Consider the following 20,514-nt stretch of genomic DNA (forward strand, 5'->3'; position numbering starts at 1 on the left):
ACCAGGCTCCTCGGTGCATGGGATTTCCCAGGCAAGAATACTGGAGTGGGTTGCCATTTCCTTCTCCAGGGGATCTTCCCCACCCAGGGATCCAACCCAGTCTCCCACATTGCAGGCAGATTCTTTACCATCTAAGCCACCAGAGAATCCCTTTAATAGCACAGGCTGTTGTCTCCCCCAGTTTCTTGTTTTGTCTAACTTCACAGATAAGTGATGACTCCTCACTGTTGCTTTGATTAGTCTCACCTCCCCTTCATGAGCCTGATCCAGCCAGGCTCATGCCAGGCAGGGGCAGCCGTCGTGGTGGGGAGAGGAGTGGGTGCCGACCCCACACTGTGAGTTCTCCCAGCTGACCGGGCTGCCCTCAGCTCTCCCTGCCCTCCCCACTGAGCGCAGGTTAATTGATGGAGCCAACATCACGATGGAGGATGAGCATATGTGGCTGATCCCCTTCTCGCCGGGGCTGGACCACGTGGTCACGATCCGCTTCGACAGAGCCGAAAGCATCGCAGGCCTTCGCTTCTGGAACTACAATAAATCTCCCGAGGACACCTATCGAGGGGTAAGCCGGGGAACAGCGGCCGCGCTTGGTCCACTGTCAGGGAAACAGCGCCTTGATGAATGGCTGGTGTGGCTGCCAGAGAGGAGCATAAATCCTCCAGAACTTTCCAAATGGAGCTGGGGGAGGTTACCGCTGGGGAGCGAGAGAGCTGCTGCCGTTTCCTTCTTCTGCAAACAGCAAATGCAGGCGAAAGAGCCCAGGGCAGACTCGGGGAACTGCAGCGCCTCGTGGCCTCTGGGGACTCAGGGGTCCTCAGCAGGCCCAGCCCCGCTGTGTGGTGCCTAGTTTCACAGCCCTGTTGTTTCCTGAGAGCTTTGGGAACCAGGCCTGGGCTGAGGGCTTCTCACACCTTTGTCATTTCACTGGACCCGCATCCCAGCCTCTGGGAGGCAGGTGTTACTACCCCCATCTTTCAAGATATTGAAAACCAAAGTTCAGAAAGGCCCAGGCACTCACCCAAGATCACGCAGCTAGAGGCCCCGTCCCCATGTGCCCGGCTTGGTTGCCCACATTCTGATTTCCACTCCATGTTCTTCTCCTGCTGGGTGTGGGAAAGCAGGGGCCTCTGTTGGCTTGTGGAAAAGAGTTATCAGGAGGTGCCCCTTTCATGGGCTTTTCTGACCGGTGTGCCCATGAACCGTGAGACAGTTGTCCCCTCCCACTACGTAGATGTGATGATGACCAGGTCACCTAAAGTACAGCAAAGCAGTTAGGACCCTAAAGTCACCAGGCTCTGTGTCTGAGTCTGTGTGACCTTTGGCACGTGGCCTGCCCTCCCTGGACCTCAGTTTTCTTGGCTGTAGAAGGAAGAGGAGAAAGACATCCACCTCTACCCCACAGAGGTTGACAAGGCCAGGACCTGGCCTGTGAGGCTGCTCTGAGCCCAGGTCTGGGCTCCTCAACACGTCCAGGGCCTTAAGACGTTGGTCATTTATCACAGCAGAGTGAGCAGTCCCCCTTCCACTGCGCCCACCCCCCATCCCACCTCCTTCAGGAGCCTCGGCTCCCCTGAGCATGCAATTTATAAACCCCCCGCCCAAGGCCGCCCTGGTGTCTGTAAGCACGCTCTCAGGTCAAGCGCGTATAAAATGTCAGCTATATTGGCATTAAAAAACATTCTTCTGCCTCAACTTGTGCCTCTGGGCCTTGCTCTTCTCTTGAGTGAATCTGTCTATCCAGTTGAGCTTCCACGAGGCTAGATTTACAGCCTAGAAACACTGCCCCTCTTCCCAGGTGTGGCCCCCACCAGCTGCAGTACTAGTGACAAGTGGCCACCGTTGGGGGGTGGGCACCATCTGAGAGGGTGCAACCGGGCCGCAGTGGGATGGAAACTCTGGTCCCCTCTCTTCCTCCCCGGGAAAGGGTGCCTCAGATGCCTACCCCACAAGGCACTCCTGGGAACTCTGGCTCCGGGCCCCTGGCATGAGGTTAGAGCCAAGCCTGGCACTCCCGGAGGTGGGCTCCACACCCCTCCAGTGTGTCCTTGGGCAAATTGCTTGGCGTCTCTGAACTCTGGTTTCCTTCGCTGTAAGATGGAGATGATAATTAAAGCTCCCCCTGAGGGAATGAATGGGGGGCTGGAGAAGTCAGGGTTGCTTCCTGGAGGAGGTGGTGGTTCTAGAAGAAGGACAAGGGCTTCCTGGGCCTCGGCTTCACTTCAAATGGCTTTCTCCACCGGGCAAACCCTGGCAGTGCTAGACTTACATCCTGCCTGCTCCAAGTCCAGCAGAAGAGAGAACTCCTCTTTGCAAGCAAGCCAGCAAAACCCCAGGAGCCACACCAATTGTTCTAGTCGAGTTCCATCTCTGAACCAATCACATGGCAAGGGGGTGACAGTTCTCCATCCGGCCAGGCCTGGGGCCTGGGCAGGAACCTTGAGGGAAGCAGAGGGGAGTTAGAGCCACATCCAGCCGTGCCCGGAGCTAGCCCCTCTAACACCTTCTGGGTGCATGCACCCTGTGACTGACTAGGAAGTGAACGTGAAAGTCGCTCAGTCGTGTCCAACTCTTTGCGACCCCATGGACTATACAGCATGGAATTCTCCAGGCCAGAATATTGGAGTGGGTAGCCTTTCCCTTCTCCAGGGGATCTTCCCAACCCAGCAGTCAAACAGGGGTCTCCTGCATTATAGGCAGATCTTTACCAGCTGAGCTACCAGGGAAGCCCTGAGTGATTATGGGGACCCCCCAACTGCTGAAGGAATGAAGGGCCCCCAGGTACATTGTAATCATGAGACCCAAGTCAGGGCCCCTTTCTTTCTGCACAGAGAAGCCTCTCTGTGTCTCCCAGCGGTGAGACGCCATCAGTGTGGTCAGCAGCGGTCCGTTCTGCTAACCCTTCTCTGCTCACATATCATTACCCCTGCCCAGGGGACCAGAGCTGAGCCACCTCAGACCTGGCCGTTAGGCTTTGACATTGAATGGCTGGTGACAGCCATCCATCTGGCCTAGAACAGGGGGACATGTTAGCTCACATCCAATCAATTCAGCAAGCTCTCAGTAAACACCTACTGTGTGTCAGGCCCTAAGGTGGATGTAGAGATAATCCAGCCAGAGTCTGCCATCAAGGGAGCCCAGAAACCACCCAGGATATAGCTATGGGGTACATGCCCTTAACAGGATGGGCCAAGGGCTCAAGAAGGAAAATCAGGAAGGGGTCCACTTCTGTCCCAAGGGAAAGGGCTAGGAGAGGAGAGGAGGTGTGAATCGGGGGTAGAGAAGGATTGATCTAGGAAAACACTGGCCCACTGTGTACCAGGCACTGTTCTGTTCTGGAGACTTTATGTAAGTTAGTGCCTCATTGAGCCCATTTAACAGATGAGGAAAATTGAGGCAGAAGGGTCGAATAACTTGCGCAGCCACTCACGGTGAATCCCAGAGCAGCTGAGTCCACGCCCTTGATGACCCCAGCCCTCTGCAGCTGAGTAGACCAGAGAAGGTCCATTTGTGTCCTCCATGGCGAGGGCCTCACCCGCCTGCTCCTCTGCTGCCTGCCCAGCACCTGGCACAGAGTAGGGATGGCAACTGGAAAGGAGCCCCCTGACCAGGTGGGGTCTGGTCTGGGAGGAAGGCCTGGGGGGGCCCTCAGTTGTAAACAGCAGCTACTAGGACCTCCAGCCACATCAGTACTCACCACCCTCCTCACACCGGCTCCTTCTCTTCAGCCTTATTGTTTTTTTTCATTTGCTAGGCCAAGATCGTCCACGTCTCCCTGGATGGCCTGTGCATCTCCCCTCCCGAGGGCTTCCTCATCCGGAAGGGCCCGGGCAACTGCCACTTTGACTTTGCTCAAGAAATCCTCTTTGTGGACTACCTGCAGGCCCGACCGTTGCCCCCACCGGCCCAGAGGTGAGTGGAGCGGCTCCCGAAACGGTCCTTCCCAGCCTACAGGCCCTGGCTCTGAAGCCTGTACCTAAAGGGCTTTGAAGTGATGATCAAACACATCGCTTTTCAACTTGGCCAGTTTTCTAAAGCTTAGCCAAGCCTCTCCGGAAGCCCGGGGATGTACCCACCTTGTCTGGGGATGTTTGGGTTTTTCACAGTCTTGGGTGTTAGAGATTTTAAATGCTTCGTTGGGCTTCCTGCTGGGGAAAGAGGCTCCAGGCTGCCTAGATTTCAGAAACACCCGCTGGCCCATTCGTAGAAGGGCCTCCTTCGTCTTGTTTCTGTATTCCTGATTTAGAAAGATTCAGAGAGGAAAACGGAGCCTAACATTTCATGGATTCACTGGGATTGCTTGGCCCCAGTCTCAGCTGCTTTAAGTTCCTAACAATTTGTAAATGCCACGTTAAGTTTATTCATTTAAACCCCCTGATGTCCAAATACCAGAGGCCAAGCTCTTGAAACAAAATGAGTTTCCCTTTACCGTAGCTGGCATCACTCCTGGGGCCAGATACTGGGAATAGTCACTTAATTACAACATTGCCCTTGAAATTGAAGAAAGCAGGCCAGAGCCAGAAGTCACTGGCGGTAGACCAGGGAGAGAAGCCCTGCGGGGAGGAATCTGGGGGAGGAGAGAGGCTCCCTCCTGGGTGCCTGCTCTGAGCCAGATGCTTTGTATTCATCCTTCAGATAATCCTTTCAACCATCTTTGAAGCAGGGGTTGTTATGCCCATTTTACAGATGTGGGAACTGAGGCCCAGGCTAGTAAAGCCACTTGCTCAGGGTCCACGAAGCCAAAGCCTTCAAGGGCTCTCCCCACCTCCCAGCCTCCTCTCTCTGCCTGTCTCCTATCCCAGCCCACACCCCCGACTGGCTGCTTTTGGGGATAAACACCAACTGCCCAGCTCCTTCCCACCAGCCTTTGCTCTGGGTGCCGTTCATCTTGGAAGGCTCAGCTCTGACTCTTCCCATGGCTGCTTTCTCCTTAGCTCAGACATCACGTCCTTGACCACCACCTGGGGTTGGAGCCTGCCCCCTCCCAGCACCACAATCCATGGGTCCATCATGGGTCTCCGCTTAGCACAGAGTGGACTTAACCTTGTTCACAAAGGGACTGAGGTCGAATGGGGTGGTTCAGAGTGTGGACCCTGAAACCAGACGACCTCGGGTCACATCCCACTTGTGCCACTTCCCAGCTGTGTGACCTTGAGCAAGTGACTTCACTTCCTTGTGCTCCAGGGACGTGAGAGTACTCAGCTCCCAGGGTTGTTGTGAGGATTATGAGTCAAACCCAAGGGGACGAGCCTCTCCCAGGGGATGGGAACTCTGTGTGAGCAGAAGCTGTGTGTCTGCCCCTCCCCCACCACCTCCCAGGGGGAATAACTGACCAGCAACTCAGGCCACTACAATCCTCTGCTTCTGTGTTTGCAGGCTGGACACGAAGAGCCTGGAGCGGGCGAGCATGGACTACGAGGCGCCCCCGATGCCCTGCGGCTGTATCCTCCTCCTGTTGGTGTTTAGTCACTCGGTCGTGTCTGACTCTTTTGAGACCCCATGGACTGCAGCCCACCAGGCTCCTCTGTCCATGGGATTTCCCAGGCAAGAATACTGCAGTGGGTTGCCATTTCTTTCTCCAGAGCATCTTCCCCACGCAGGGATTGAACCCAAGCCTCCCGAGTCTCCCGCATGGCAGGAGGGTTCTTTACTGCTGAGTCATCCAGGGACTCCTCCTCCTGCCGCCCACACGTCGCACATGGCAGGCCCTCGGGACCACACCCAGAACCCAGGGAGAGGGCCAGGCCCTTGTATCTCCTTGCCGGCCCTGGGGCGGGTTCTGGGCTTTAGCTGCGGCACTGGGTCTCAGCCAGGCCTCAGCAGAGGCAGCGGAGCCCATGCAGGGAAACTGCGGAGAGGTTAGGCAGGCTCCCAGGTCCTCAGGGAGACTGGTGCTTCTGGGACTGGGGGGCAACACGAGTTCTAGACCCCACCCCCCTGCTGGACTGAGGTTCAGAAGGCAGCACCAAGGACTGTCGGTGGGAACCCACCTGGGGATGGGGCTGGGGGCTCTCCTTGGAACCAGGTGGGGAGGAGGTGAAAAGGGAAGGAGTCATAGCTCAAACGTGCTGGACCCCTCCTGCCACCTGGCAGTGTTGGCAGTGGGTCACCTGTGTGAACCCTCTGTGTTAGCCCTGTGAGGTGGGCACTGCTAGCACCCCCATTTCACAGCAGAGAACACTGAGGCACAGAATGGTTAAGTAATTTGCTGGCTCACACAGCTGGGAAGAAGCAGAGTCAGGTCTAGTGAGCACAGCCAGCCTGGCACTCTCACTTGCCTGTTCTCCGGGCAGGACCACCTCTGACTTAACCCCCTCGGGATCACCCTCCCACTTCTCAGGCTCCTCGGCCTGCCTGCTCCTGGGGATGCTGGGAGCCAGTGGAGGGCAGGGCTGCGGAAGGGCTGGCACATGGGATGCAGTCAGCAGCAGGAGGGGGTCACCCTGGCACAGCCCATCCCCACGAAGCTGTGGCTCTCCCACAACCTGCCTTGCCGTTCATGCCCTCCACACTTGAAATGGGTGGAGGAGGGAACAGGTACTCTGTTCTTGTCATTTTACAACCAGGGAAACTGAGGCAGGAGGGGGTTTTTGAGGTCTGGTCACTGTTCAGTCCTCTACACTGAGTTTGTGACAGATGCTTCTCCATCCTGCCAGCTCCCTGAAGGTCACCCTCCCTGCCCGTTGCCCTGTCTCCCAGGGCCTGGAGAAAGCTTCTGAATTCTTCAAACACACATACACACATTCATATTGCTGTTTAAATGAAAGAAAATTTCATGCCACATACATTTTGATAGACTTCAGTCTCGGAGGGGGAAAAATCATTTTTTTCTCTCGTTCATCTCTATAAACCTCTCTCTCTATATATATATACACATATACACACACACACACACACACACACACATATATATATCCCTGTTATCTTTGTAATTATTTCCCTCTGTTCTCCAGAAAATTACGTCTGTTTTTTCCTTAATAACATGTTCCAGTCATTTTCCAGTTTCAGCTCCTGACCAGCTGGGGTGACCCCTATTACATCGGTCTTACCGGCCTGGAGCTATATGATGAAAGGGGAGAAAAAATCCCTCTGTCAGAGAACAGTATCCTTTCTAGGCAGAAGGGGGGCCCCAGCCAGACTGCAGGGAGCACGGGAGGGTCCGGAGGAAGGAGCAGAATCCTTGAATGTAGAGGGAAGTGTCCCTGAAGGAACCAGACCTGGAAAAAATGCCACGGCTGTCGCTGCTCAGTCACGTCAGTCGTGCTGATTCTTTGTGACCCCATGGGCTGTAGCCTGCCCGGCTCCTCTGTCCATGGAATTCTCCAGGCGAGAACACTGGAGTGGGTTGCCATGCCCTCCTCCAGGGGATCTTCCCAACTCAGGGATCGAACCCAGGTCTCCCACTTTACAGGCGGATTCCTGACCAGCTGAGCCGCCAGGGAAGCCTGTAAATATTGGGGTGGGTAGCCTCTCCCTTCTGCAGGGGGATCTTCCCAGCCTAGGGATTGAACCCAGGTCTCCTGCACTGCAGGCAGATTCTTTACCAGCTGAGCCGCTAGGGAAGCGCACCAAAGCGGCAGCAACCCCTTTCCACCTAACCCGTGTTTTCCAGCCTGCCCTCTGCATACTTCCCTCTCCTTTCCTTGAAACTGGCCACCCCTCCACTCTCACCCCCACTCCCCTCAGCCTCCTCACCTTCCTTTTCCCCCAGAACATGTCTAATTTGGCTGACACTCCTCCAGCCGCCCCGAGCAGCAGACAGCGGCTCAGCCCAACCCGGCATCCCCTGCCAGGCCACGCCATCCGCGTGATGGGGGCTGGCGGCCGCAAGAGGGGCCCACAGTGCCCGGGGCCGAACACACTGCTTTGGGTTATGACAGCTTAGAGGCATCCTCAGATATCGCCGCCTTCCCCGACAGCGTCAACTCCCTGGAGGGCGTGTGTGGGGACGTCCGGACCCCTGACAAGCTCATCGACCAAGTGAACAACACCAGCGACGGCAGACACATGTGGCTGGCCCCCATCCTGCCTGGCCTGGTGGGTTCCAGAGGCTCCCAGCCCTGGGGTGGATGGGGGTGGGGCTGGAAGGGGGGTGGTGTGTGTGGCACTTTCTGTCCCCAGTCTCAGCAACACATCTTCCTTCCAGGCCAAGTTAACCTTGAAACAAGTCAGAATGCCCGGGGGCTGCCAGGAAGGCTCAGGTGTTTGCTAACACATCTTCCCAGCCAGAGGTCTTTCCCTTTGCTCTGGGGGTGCTGATTATCAAGTGGGCCTCTGAGGCCAGGAGCCCAGCACAGCAGGCCTGGGGGTGTGGGTCCCTGTGAGCCTCCCTCTCCAGTTCTCTTTCCTCTCTGCTTCGCTCTGCTCTTCCCTCCAGCCCCAGCCTCTCCACATTCCTGATTTCTGCTCCTTCTTTGTGTCACCGGGTACGTGATCCCTACTTTGCCCTCTCTCTGTCCTCAGACCTGCCTGGTAAGCTCTTCCAACCCACCAACTCAGTCTCCCAGATCACAGACTCTACAAGTGGTCCCACCCATCTTTTTGCTCCAAAGCAAACCTGGGGGTGGGCCTTTGCTCATCTGGGCCTGGCCGATGGCGGTAGCAAGGGAGGTGAGGGACCACTCGGGATGGGATGGGGCGGATCGCAGCCCCCCAGCCTGTCAGCCACGGGCCCAGATGCCTAGGTAGATGTGAAGCAGGGGCTGGGGTGCCCACCCCTGTGACCCCTGGAAGGAAGACAAGGGATACATTCTCCTCTCAAAATCCTCCCAGGAAGGGGCAGCACCCCTGCGATATTCCGTCAGATTCCCTTGAGCAGAGGCTGACCCCTCCGGCCCAGCCCCACCACTGCAGACGGGAAATGCATAGATCTATCAGCCTTCACACCTGGGGCTGCAAACTGGTGGCCCCTAGCCAGTCTAGCCTTCGGCCATCTTGACCTTGACCTTCAAGCATTTGCCATTCTTTCACACGAAGACCTCTGGGTGTGGGGCAATCTCCCTGTCTGTCCCTCTCTCAGCTGGACTCAAATATTTGTATCCAGTTGAGTCCCATGGGCACTCACTTGGAGGCTCCTCATCTAAATAGTTTCCATGGTACAAGCAGAGAAGGCTGACCTTTCCCGTACCCCACTACATCCTCTTGGGGCTGAAACCCTGGGCCTGGGTCAAAGCTAAGCCTGCAGCCTATGGCCAACAGTGAATTCTATTTGCTTTATCCTATCTTGCAAGGGCTCCCCCACTAATATTTGAGAGTCTATGTTGGGGGTGGGGAGCTGGTGGGGGGCTCTTGGGTCCCACTTTACTAGCTGATTTTTGCCACTGATTGGAACACCGCCCCCCTCCTGCCCCCACTACCCCACACCAGAGGTTCAAAGATCTCTGCTGAAATTAACCAGCACCGCCTTCCTGGCCAGTCAGGGATGCTTTTCATTTGTGATTCGGGGAAAGGACAAACAGGGGTCAAGGCTGTGCTGATTGCTCCGGGGGGGCGGGGTGGGGGGCCGTGCCTCTTGACTCTGGAGTTGGGGGCCATCGCCCTTGGCCCTGAGACCCCGGACTGTGTTTCTGGGCCTGGCCTGGAGGAAAAGGAAGGGTGTCCCTGATTCTCCGCGGGCATTTAAATGAGAGCCACGCCAGGCCCAGAAAACAGGCCCTTCAACAGCCAGCTCAGCGGTTTGTTGCAAACGCAGCCACACGTGACCTGACTCAAGATGGGCTTTGGGGAGATGAGAGGCGGTGAGAGCCCCACACCCGGCAGCCCTGGAGAAGCCCAGCCAGCTGACACGGGCCCACGCCTGGCACCCCCGCCCGGCCCAGCCCCGTGCCTCTGTTCCCAAACATGCCTGTTTGAATTAGTTCTTCCCTCTGACAGGTGAACCGGGTTTATGTGATTTTCGATCTGCCCACTACGGTGTCAATGATCAAACTGTGGAATTACGCAAAAACACCGCATCGAGGGGTGAAGGAGTTTGGCGTAAGTACTTATTGGCTGGGTTTTGGGAGATAATTATACCCGTTGGTAATTAGGCCACCAGCAATTATCATTTGTCACACTTTGAGTTACTTCTGTCGGCCGCAACCTTAGACACAAATGCTGGGTCCTCAGAGGCAGGGATCTATGCCATCCGTCCGTGAATTCAAAGGCTTCTCTGAGTGATTTGAGTCATCACCCCGAAAAAGCAGAATGTTGCTTTTCTTTCATCTTTTCTCCTTGAATCATAGTGGTGTGGGGAGTTCTTCCTGCCAAGGGGCAACTCAGGTGGGGAGAGTCGGGGGGTCCTGGGGGTCAGAGACCCGAGTTTGCCTCTGAGCTCTGCCACGTGGGTTTAAGATTTGAGCCCTTGGAGCCTCAGTATCCTCGTTGGCAATGTGGGGCTGATCCAGGCGCCTTTCCTGGCCATCATGAAGATTTGAAATCACAACACGGGCTGAGTGTGTAGTAGGCAAGCCTCTGGGCAGTGATGCCCTTCACTAGAGGTCACACGTGGGAAGGAGGAGGGCAACGCTGGACTGCAGCCCCTCTTCTGCCTGTCCAGCTCCTGGTGGATGACTTGCTCGTGTACAACGGGATCCTGGCCATGGTAGGCCACCTGGTCGGGGGCATCTTGCCCACGTGCGAGCCCACGGTGCCCTACCACACCATCCTCTTCACCGAGGACGCGGACATCTGTCACCAGGAGAAGCACACCGCCATCAGGTGCGCCCCCCTCCCACACCAAGCTGGCCCTGTGACCTCCCCTCCCCTCCCCTCCGACCTCCCCCGCCAGCCCTAATGGCGGAAGATGCCAGGGACCTGCCGTCTGGAGCCGGAAGGCACCTTCTGGTTTTTCCCTCTCCGCAGCAATCAGGTAGAGGACCAGGACGTGCAGATGATGAATGAAAACCAAATCATTACCACCTCGAAGAGGAAGCAGAATGCAGTTGATCCAGGTCAGTTTCCTCAGAGTGCCCCTCCCACCCTGCTTCCAGGGTCTGGTTAGAACAGAGAAGGAGCTGGCAGCATCAGACACTGTCTGTCATCCCTGCCAGCCTTCAGCCCCCTCTTCTCCACCCAGGAGCCTTCCTGGGGGTCTGTGAAATGGGTGATGGGGTCAGAACCCTGGGAGTAATGTGGTATGCTTCCCGGAAGCCAGGTCTTACGGGTACAGAGGGGAAAGGGCCATTAAGGGCAGAAGCGCTGTATCAAGAGGATAGCCTTGGACCATGGGAAACCCGGAGAGGATGCAAAGGGTGAGGGCCTCCCAGAGAGGGGATGCTTGAACTGGATCTTAAAAGATGCACAGGGCTGGGCAGGCAGAGGGAACAGTGTGGGCCAGCCTGCTCCGAGCTGGAGGCTGCTGGGGGCGGTGGCTAGGTCTCCAGGGGCCGTGAGTGCTGAGACCCCGGGCGGGGTGGGTTTCACCCCCAGGGCAGGGGGCAACCCTCGGGGATGGAGGCTGGGTAACAATGCTTCCTCTCGTGCTCCCCCTCCACAGCCTTACGCCCCAAAACCTGCATCAGTGAGAAGGAGACAGCGAGACCGTGGCGGTGCTGACCAGCGAAGGAGCGGGGCTGGTCCTCTCAGCCAGGACGGGGCTCTGCACCAGCCCCCATGCAGCACCTGTGTCCCTGGCCCTCAGGCATTCGTGCGGGCCTGCCCAGACTCCAGACCCCAGAGGGCGGAAGGGAGCTGCAGTGTGGAGGGGCCCGCTGGGGAGAAGGGACTCAAGGGGTGAACCGCCCTGGGAAACACACGAGTTCAGGAGGAGGAAGGGGTGTGTGGTCTTCCACTGGCCCCTGCGGTCCTGGGGTCAGCACGGGGAGCCCGGGGACTCCTGGCTCTGTGACTTTTGGGTGAGATCCCGCAAAGCAGGGCCCGTCATGGGATCCGTGGGCTCTGCCTGTCTCGAGGTAACACAGTGACAAGGCCTGGTGAGGCCTCCCAGCCAGCTGCCCCAGGGCCCGGGGCATTACTGAGCCAGGTGGAGGAGACCAGGCCTCAGATACCAACACCAACAAGCATGGGGCCCTGCCTTCGGAGGCCCCCACGCCCATCTCATCCCTGCCTCATCCGGGGGCTGGAGGAGCTGGCCAAGAGGGTGTGGTTCTCCCCTGGACCCCTCCTGGACTGCTACCACCCCTTCACTCATCCCGGGGACAGGGGGTCTCACCCAGGCCCGGTGGAGAAGGAGGGATCCCATGAGGGATCCCTGATCCTGCTGGATCTCTGTCCTCTGGTTAAGCCCGAGAAAGGATTGGGAGCTTAGGAACTGAGGGAGCTGAACCCACCTGCTGCCCTGAGTCCACCCTGTGCCTCTCTCCGGCATGCGGGCCCCGGTCCCTGCAGTGCTGCCAGGCCCAGACAGGACAGGCAGGCAGCGTCCTACCCCAGAGGGTCAGGAGGGCCCATCCGGATGCCCTCTAGACGCCAGGCTGGGAGACAGAAGACCAGTGCCACAGCCGCACCCTCAGCCCCAGAGGCCACGCCCCTGCCACTTGAACTAGCCTGGGGGTGGGGGGCGGACTCCCTCTGTCAGATCCAGGCTTTTCTCCCTTTCCATCCGTTCTTGTCCCCCTGCGTCCTGGGCTCCAGGTGGTGAGGTTCTTGTTGCCCAAGGGTCCCTATGCCTTTGCCCTCTTCTAGCAGCTTCTGGGCAAGCTGGACTTGTGCCTTGCCCCCACCAGCCACGTGAAGCCCAGATCACATCTATTTTCATCTGTGTAACAAGCTCGGATCAGGGACCTCATTGGTTTCCCAGTGGTGGGTAATTTCTCGTTCCAAATATTAATCCATTGTTTTCCTGGCTCCCGGCCCGGCCCCGCTGCCACCATACTGTACTCCAAGTAGGTTCCTATGCAACCAAAAGCCCCAGCAAATACTTTATGAGCTTTGCAGCTTCAGCCGAGCAGCGATGCAAATGAGTTTTTCATTAGGAGCGTGGGGCCCGACGTGAAGATAAGGAATTGTTTCTCCCAGAGAAGATCCATAATTTCGGTAGCTTCCAAGCCCCCAGCTTCTAGGCTAACCTCACCCTTCCAGATGTGGCAAGCACCTCCACCTCTGGGCCTCCAGACTCCCAGGAGAATCGGGGGGCGGTGTGGTGGAGGGGGTGGGGAGTTGATCGACTTTTAGTGATCAAAACCAGTACCTTGGCTTTAAAGGGAGCCCAGCTTTCTATTCCCGCCTGAGGCATTTGTAACAGGTCAGATATGTTTGGGAGATCACACGAGTACCACACTCACTTGCTCCCAGGATCTCAGTTGATATTTATAACTGTATGTACCATGGAAGTTAGGAGGGGAGGGGGGAAAAAAAGCTGTACAGGCATTAACCCTAAAATAAATTTCTATTTTTTTCTCTTGCAAGATCAATAAAAAATGTTATTAAGAATATGGTCTGATGTGCTAGATTTGGGGTCAGACAAGAGGGAGACTGTGCTGCCTCCAAGAATGGACTGAGTCCACTGGAGGCCGGCCACTCCCTCTTCCCACCTGCGAAGAAGGTCGTGATCCTGGCGAGATAATAGAAGCCCATACGGTTTACCAGAGAAGGCAATGGCACCCCACTCCAGTACTCTTGCCTGGAAAATCCCATGGACGCAGGAGCCTGGTAGGCTGCAGTCCATGGGGTCGCTAAGAGTTGGACACGACTAAGAGACCTCACTTTCACTCTTCACTTTCATGCATTGGAGAAGGAAATGGCAGCCCACTCCAGTGTTCTTGCCTGGAGGATCCCATGGACTGAGGAGCCCGGTGGGCTGCCGTCCATAGGGTCGCAGAGTAGGACACGACTGAAGTGACTTAGCGCTTATGCCTAGAACTGACTCATTTCACCCGCATTCAGCCTCGTAGGGTAGGTGTGATTATGATCCTCCTTTTACAGATACAGGAACTAAGGCACAGAGAGGTTCAGTAACTTGCCCGAGACGCTCAGCTTGGGGAGCTATTAGTCAGTATACAAATCCTGAGATAACCACAGGAGAACTGGGGTGAAATTTCCTGGACCCGGGGATTTCCCTTCAGCATGAGTGGATCCTGAAAGCACAGCCCCCAAATGCTTGAGTGCTGGCTCCTCCTGCGGTTCCCCACCCCCGCTTCCTTTAGGGGTGAGTATCAGCGTCCGGATAAAGCAGCCCTCCAGTAGAAAGAAGGTTCAGTTGAAGGGGCTAGCGGTCTAGACTGTAGCTCAGTTGCCAGCAGTTGTATTGGGGGCTGGGTAAGGGGCCCCCTGGAGACCCTCCCTTCGTCTATTAAACTGGCCAGAGGAGAGAGGGCTTCTGTCCTGCCGGCATGTAGGGACAACGGCTGGGCCTCTACTGGGCCCACCTCGTCCCCGGCTCCCCTCTGAGTTCCTGTGAAGACAGAGGGGCCCTGCCCTGCCAGACAGCCTGGTACTACCGGGGCTTGTGTCTCTGGGCCAGCCCTGGAGACTGAACGCAGGGCAGCCCTCCCTGCATTCCAGCTGTGGGCTGGGAGGCCGGCCGAGCATCCCAGCTTCTAAGCCTTTCCAACACCAGCCAGAGTGCTGGGCCTGGGTCCCTGCTGTTCAAGGGCCAGGCAAGCAACGCCAGGGGGCAAAGCTGGCCTTGCAGGACCTGGTCAGCAGAGCAGCCCAGGCACCTTCTGCAGCTCAGAGCCCAGGGTCCCACCGCGCCAGATCTTCAGGGGGTTTTAAAGAAGCCAGGAATCCAGGTGTTGTATTCATTTTTAATGTGAAATCTAACTTTTAAATGTTGGCTCTAAGTTAACAAACACTGAGTGAGCCAAGTGAATCCAGGTACGGGTCCTGTGTAGCTGACCCTCCACCACAGCTCCCAGCCTAGCTCAGCATGAACATTGGCCCCCACTTTCTTCCTGGCTCCCCGGAGCCTGTAGTCCCTGACCCGAAAGTGAAAGTATTAGTCACTCAGTCAGGTCCCACTCTTTTCGACCCCATGGACTATAGCCTGCCAGGCTCCTCTGTCCATGGGATTCTCCAGGCAAGAATACTGGAGTGGGTTGCCCTTCCCTTCTCCAGGGCATCTTCCCAACCCAGGGATTGAACCTAGGTCTGCTGCATTGCAGGCAGATTCTTTGCCATCTGAGCCACCAGGGAGGCCCTCAGTCCCTGATGCAAGGCTCCATGAACGCCCGGGGCTGGTTCCCCCCAGTCCTCCTTGCCTTTCCAGGGAGGTAAAGAGAGGGAGGGGACTATTCCTGGCCCCGCCCCTCTTGCCCAGGGGGGTCGGTGGAGTGATCTCAGCAGACTGGACCTGCAGTCCCCACCCCCAGTCTTCCTGGAGAGCAGAGGCCTTCCTCTCCCTCCACATCCCATTTCCCTGCTCATTCCCTGGGTCCCACCCCCACCCTGTAAGCTACAGGGCTGTAAATCAGCCCCGAGCTGCAGCTGTCAGGGGCACGGGGGCTGGTTGGCACCCAGGCATGGCTGCAGCGAATGAATCTTGGCCACAGCTGACAAGAGGGTTAAGGAAGAGCAGGCAGAGTCTCCCAGGGGAGCCTCCCCTCAGGCCTCTGTCCCCTGGGGACCCGCCTTCTCTGACCCACAGAGGGATGGACCCACTTCTGTCTGTTCCTTTGGCTCCAGCACTGGCACCATGACCTCAGAGGGGCCCCCAGAGCCTGCCAAAGCCGTTTCTGTAGCCAGACCAGTGGCCGCTGCCCCCACACTCGGGCACGTTTGCTGAGATGTCCTGAGTCCCTCCCCAGACCTCACCGCCCACCCCACCTGGAGCAGGGTGGTCCCTTCCCGAGGCCCCAGCACCTCCCCTTCCCCACCACCACTGTCACTCAGCCTCGCCCTCAGCCTCCTCAGGATTGGCTGGCTGCACTGGTCTGCCAGTTCCTTGCTTCTCTGGAAAAACTGGAAGCCGTGGCAGCTCTGGTTCCGTGTTACCAGATGGTCCCAAAAGCCAGAGCTGGCCCCGAGCCCGGGCAGCAGCTCCCCAGTCACCACACTCGCCACCCGCCCCTGTCGTCTCGCGCTCGGCCTGCGGCCCTCCCCGCATCGCTCCATGCTTCACAGCCCTACAGGCATCCGGGTTGGCACCCCGAGACAGAGGCAGGTCATTTACATGGAGGAGCAGGAGGGGACCGGGGGACAGTGCTGCGGGCCCCACCCTGCTGCACATGCAGAGACTCTCGAGGGGCCCAAGAACTCGAGCTTCTGGTGTCCAGTCAGGGAACAGGCCCAGGACAGGTGCCGGGGGGAGGTATGGGGGCCTCTGCCAATGGGCTGTGTGTCCCTGGGTGCTGGGGGCTGGCGGTCAGGCATGTCCCTGGACCTTTATGTGGCAGTCATGGCAAGCCTACCACTTCCAGGCTCCCAGCCTCTGGGAAACTTTTCCACTCACACCCGCTCCTGACAGTGGGGCAGGCTTTAGCAGTCATCTTCTGTGATAATAACAAAAGTCAGGACAGGGGCTTCCCTCGTGGCCCAGCGGCTAAGACTGCGCTCCCAGTGCAGAGGACCTGGGTCCAATCCCCGGTCAGGAACTAGATCCCACATGCCGCACCTAAGAGTCCACACTTTGCAACTAAAGATCCAGAATGTGGTGACTAAGACCAAAATAAATCTCAATGGAGCCAAATAAATGTCAGTCAGCACATACTAAGCTCTCACCTGACCTGGATGCTCCATGGGTTTGTCACTGAAGCTGCGTATCACGGTTAGACGCTGAGACCTCATGCTGCAGGTACCCATTTCCCGGTGAGTTGGTGATGGAGAGCAACCTGGGGCCGCCTGGCCAGGGTTCGAGTCCAGACCCCACTACCTCTTAGCTGTGAGCAACCTTACGTCCGTGCCTCCTCGGCTTCCTTACCCAGGCCTCAGGGTGCCCGCCGCGCCTGCTCCTCAGAGTCACTCTGGGCATCCTTAGGAGCATCTCCTAGGAGGCAGGGCACACTGGCTGAATTCCACAATGGCCCTCATCTTCTTGTTCAGTTGCCCAATCGTGTCTGACTCTTTGCGACCCCGTGGATGGCAGCACACCAGGCCTCCCTACTCCTCACCATCTCCCAGAGTTTGCCCAAGTTCTTGTTCATTGCATCGGTGATGCTGTCGAGCCATCTCATTCTCTGACGCCTTCTTCTGCTCTCAATCTTTCCCAGCAGCAGGGACTTTTCCAATGAGCCACCTGTTTGCATCAGATAACCAAAATACTGGCGCTTCAGCTTCAGCATCAGTCCTTCCAGTGAATATTCAGGGTTGATCCCCCTTAAGATTGACTGGCTTGATCTCTTTGCTGTCCAAGGGACTCTCAAGAGTCTTCTCAGCACCACAGTGTGAAGGTATCAATTCTTCGGTGCCCTGCCTTCTTTACAGTCCAGCTCTCACAACCATACGTGACCACTGGAAAGACCATAGCCTTGACTGTATGGACCTTTGTCGGCAGAGTGATGTCTCTGCTTTTCAACACAGGAGGAGGGAATGGCAAACCACCTCCCTGTCTTTGCCGTGAGAACCTCATGAACCTTCATCTTACAGGTGTGCAAACTGAGGCTTTCACAGCAAGAGTGGCCTGGGGGCTGAGACGGGAGGCTGCTCAAAAGGGCAGCATGGCCCTCCTGATTTTCCTGGAATCCCCGCAGCCTGGGCTGGTTGGTCCATGAAGGGCGCCGGCCTTAGAGAGTGAGTGCTGTCTCCCCTCCCATGCCAGCTCTTGACCTGGGGAGCCCCTCTCTCGCCTCCTCTCCCTAAGCCACCCTGCGTGTGCCCCTCCACCTGACAGCCACCCACCCACCCTGGAAGTTCCCGAGGAGGGAGGGTCAGGAGTATATGTAGAAGGGGGCTTGGTGCCCTGACGCACCGTCTTGGCCTCCTGGCATGATACTGGTCCCAAGCAGAGGCCCCTTCCTGCTCCCCCAGAGCCCCAGGCTCCCTCCCTCCCCAACGTCCTGGCCAGTCTTGGCCGCTGCCCGCTGCCCACTCCCCTGCCAGGCCTCTGGCCACTCCCCAGCCTCCGGCCTCCCTGCAGGCCGAGGCTCAGACAGCATCCATCCAAGATGAATTATGGCCCAAGAAGCAATTACCAGGGTACGGTGGGCCAGGCCACGTGGGCACAGGGCAGAGGTCTCGCGTTGTGATTTCCTGTCTGTCTACGCAATAAATCTCCACGCGGAAGAGATTGGTTTTTCCTCATGACTGATGGTCGTTGTCTTCAGTCCCCCGGTGGGGCTGTCCTCCGGCGGGGCGGTGTAACGTGCTCAATGCCCACAGCCCCCGGGGGATGGGCGAGGGGGACGAGACTGCAGGCCCCCCAGGCTGTGTGCTCCAGGGCCCTGTCTCTCCTGGCTTGGGGACAGGGGCTTTTCTCAGTCATCCACTTGGAGAACAGTCTTCCCTGGTTTTCACCGAGGCCCAGCCTGGCCTACAGCATCCCTGCCTGCATAGCACTGATGCCCAGGAGGGAGGCTCAGAGAAAGGCCGGTCCAGTCCCGGTGGTTCCCAGCCCCTCACTCCCTCCCCACCTCCCAGCAGGACCCACAGCAGCCCCTCTCTGGCCACTTTGCCTCGGCCCCTCACCCCATCCCCCAGACCCGGAGGCACTTCCCAAAATGAAAAGCTGATGCGTCCACCTCTTAAATCCCTCCTGTCAGCAGTTCTCCGCAGCCTTCGGGTGAAGGTCACACTTCCCATCACCACGAAGCCCCACACCAGCTGACCCCAGACGCCCACTCAGCAGCAACCCACGTGCCCTCACCTGGGGCTCCAGGCACGTGTTCCGCCCCAGGGCTGCGGACAGGCACGCGGCAGTCTGTCAGCCCCAGGGCCTTTGCACATGCTCTGACTTCAGCCCACACCATCTCACCGCCTCCTTCCTCATCTCTCAGTCCCCGCTGCCACGGCCCTTCCTCCGAGAGGCCCACCCTCAGCCCTGCAGTTTAAATCCGGACTTTCTGCGGTTCGCCTACACAGCACTTCTCACAGTCTGAACTGAAAACTTTTGCTTGCTGTTGAAATTATCGGAGTCATCTCTGTTTCCTCCCTGGAATATGCCCTCCATGAGGATGGAATCGGTGCCTTTCTGACTCGCCATGGCAGCTCCAGTGCACACTCAGCGCCTGCCACACGGAAGCCCCTTGGCAAATAGTTCTCGATGAATGAAGACCCACACAGGTCAGCAATAGTCTCGGGATTTTAACAACTCCTCAGCCCTGGGTGCTTTCCTCTGTCCCCACTTCCTCCCAAATGAGGGGTCGGCACCCTGGTGGCAGCAGCTTCCCCCAGGGGTGAGCTTCCCAGCGCACCATGTCCTCAGGCCCGGCTGCCGGCGGATGAACGGCCATGAATCAAGTTGACACTAGCATTACCCAAGGGAGGGTGTGGCTGCACGGGTGGGCTTTGGTGGAGGCTGCAGGGAAGACGGCTCGTCACAGCCACCAGCCCCCAAGGGCAGTCAGCCCAGTGGCCTCCAGCGGCCTGGACCTTCCAGTTAGCCCCCAGGCAGGGGAAGGACCAGGGCCCCAAGGGCACCTAAGAAGAAAGGGGGTGAAGAGTTGGACGCTACTGAGAGTGTGAGCACAGCACAGGCTGGCTTCCCAGGTGGCGCTAGTGGTAAAGAACCTGCCTGCCGACGCAGAAGACAATGAGATACAGGTTCGATCCCTGGGTCAAGAAGATACTGTGGAAGAGGGCCTAGCAACCCACTTCAGGGTTCTTGCCTGGGGAATTCCATGAACAGAGGACCCTGGTGGGCCACAATCCATAGAGTCGCAGAGTCGGACATGACTGAAGCGAATTAGCACGCACACACGCACCTGAGCAAACATAGGACAGAGCCCCGTTTAGGGTGGTGGGCACGTGCAGACCCAGGTCCAGGGCTGGCGTGCATCCAGCACCAGCACGTGCACACAGGAGTGTGTGCTCAGCGTCAGCAGGAGCACACAGACATGGGTGGGTTAGCACGTGTGCACGTACAATTGCTAACTCAAGTTTGTGCAATGTTGAGGTGGGTCTGTCCACACAAGCCCAGGTGTGTGGCTACAGGGAGGCTGGGAGCAGGTGTCCAGGGCAGAACAGGCTGTGTAAGAGCTACTCTGGGCTGCAGGTCAAGCCAGCCTATGGGGGTCAAGGTCAGCATCCAAGGCCAACGGCCATTCTATCTGTGGACAGAGGGATGGTCTGCTTGGTGCAGGGGATAGGCAGGGAAAGTTGTCTGCAGGAGTGGGAGGAGGGGGCTTTGCCGCCCCATCCAGGCCTCTGTGTGCTCACCCAGGACCCCTGCTTTCAAACCAGGTGGTCCTCCCCCCATCCCAGGTGCAGGCAGACAGTGTGGCATGAAGACAACCCTCCAGGAACTCCCAGTAGGGACCCACTGGGATCACTCACCTGGCCTGCCTGGAAGTGCTGCCTTTTGTCTAACCTGCAGCCTTCTTGCTGCAGCCTCCTTGCTACAGCCTCCATGGGACTGAATGACAGTTACTTCTCTCCCCCTGCCCAGCAGGCACCCAAAAGGAGTTGAAGCCTGAGTGAGTGGTCCCATGAGCCTCCTCCGTCCTCCCCATCCCTCTCTGGGCTGAGCAGAGGGTAAGAATGGCC

The 20,514-nt window shown here is 57.6% G+C and overlaps 1 protein-coding gene across 5 annotated transcripts in view; it reads left to right on the forward strand.

Moving 5' to 3' along the window:
• The window catches only part of KATNIP (katanin interacting protein), a 233,456-nt gene extending 220,088 nt beyond the window's left edge, over positions 1–13,368 (forward strand). For all 5 annotated transcript variants that reach the window (XM_060406218.1, XM_060406217.1, XM_060406216.1 and 2 more), the window contains 9 exons: positions 397–562; positions 3,752–3,909; positions 5,374–5,438; positions 6,989–7,099; positions 7,895–8,034; positions 9,871–9,972; positions 10,535–10,695; positions 10,840–10,928; positions 11,474–13,368. In XM_060406218.1, the coding sequence (XP_060262201.1) occupies positions 397–562; positions 3,752–3,909; positions 5,374–5,438; positions 6,989–7,099; positions 7,895–8,034; positions 9,871–9,972; positions 10,535–10,695; positions 10,840–10,928; positions 11,474–11,532 (1,051 nt within the window). In that variant the 3' untranslated portion in view covers positions 11,533–13,368. The remainder of the gene's footprint in view (positions 1–396; positions 563–3,751; positions 3,910–5,373; positions 5,439–6,988; positions 7,100–7,894; positions 8,035–9,870; positions 9,973–10,534; positions 10,696–10,839; positions 10,929–11,473) is intronic.
• Positions 13,369–20,514: the final 7,146 nt, after the last annotated feature.

Source organism: Ovis aries, chromosome 24 (assembly GCF_016772045.2).
Source record: "Ovis aries strain OAR_USU_Benz2616 breed Rambouillet chromosome 24, ARS-UI_Ramb_v3.0, whole genome shotgun sequence".
In the NCBI taxonomy this organism is placed as follows: Eukaryota; Metazoa; Chordata; class Mammalia; order Artiodactyla; family Bovidae; genus Ovis; species Ovis aries.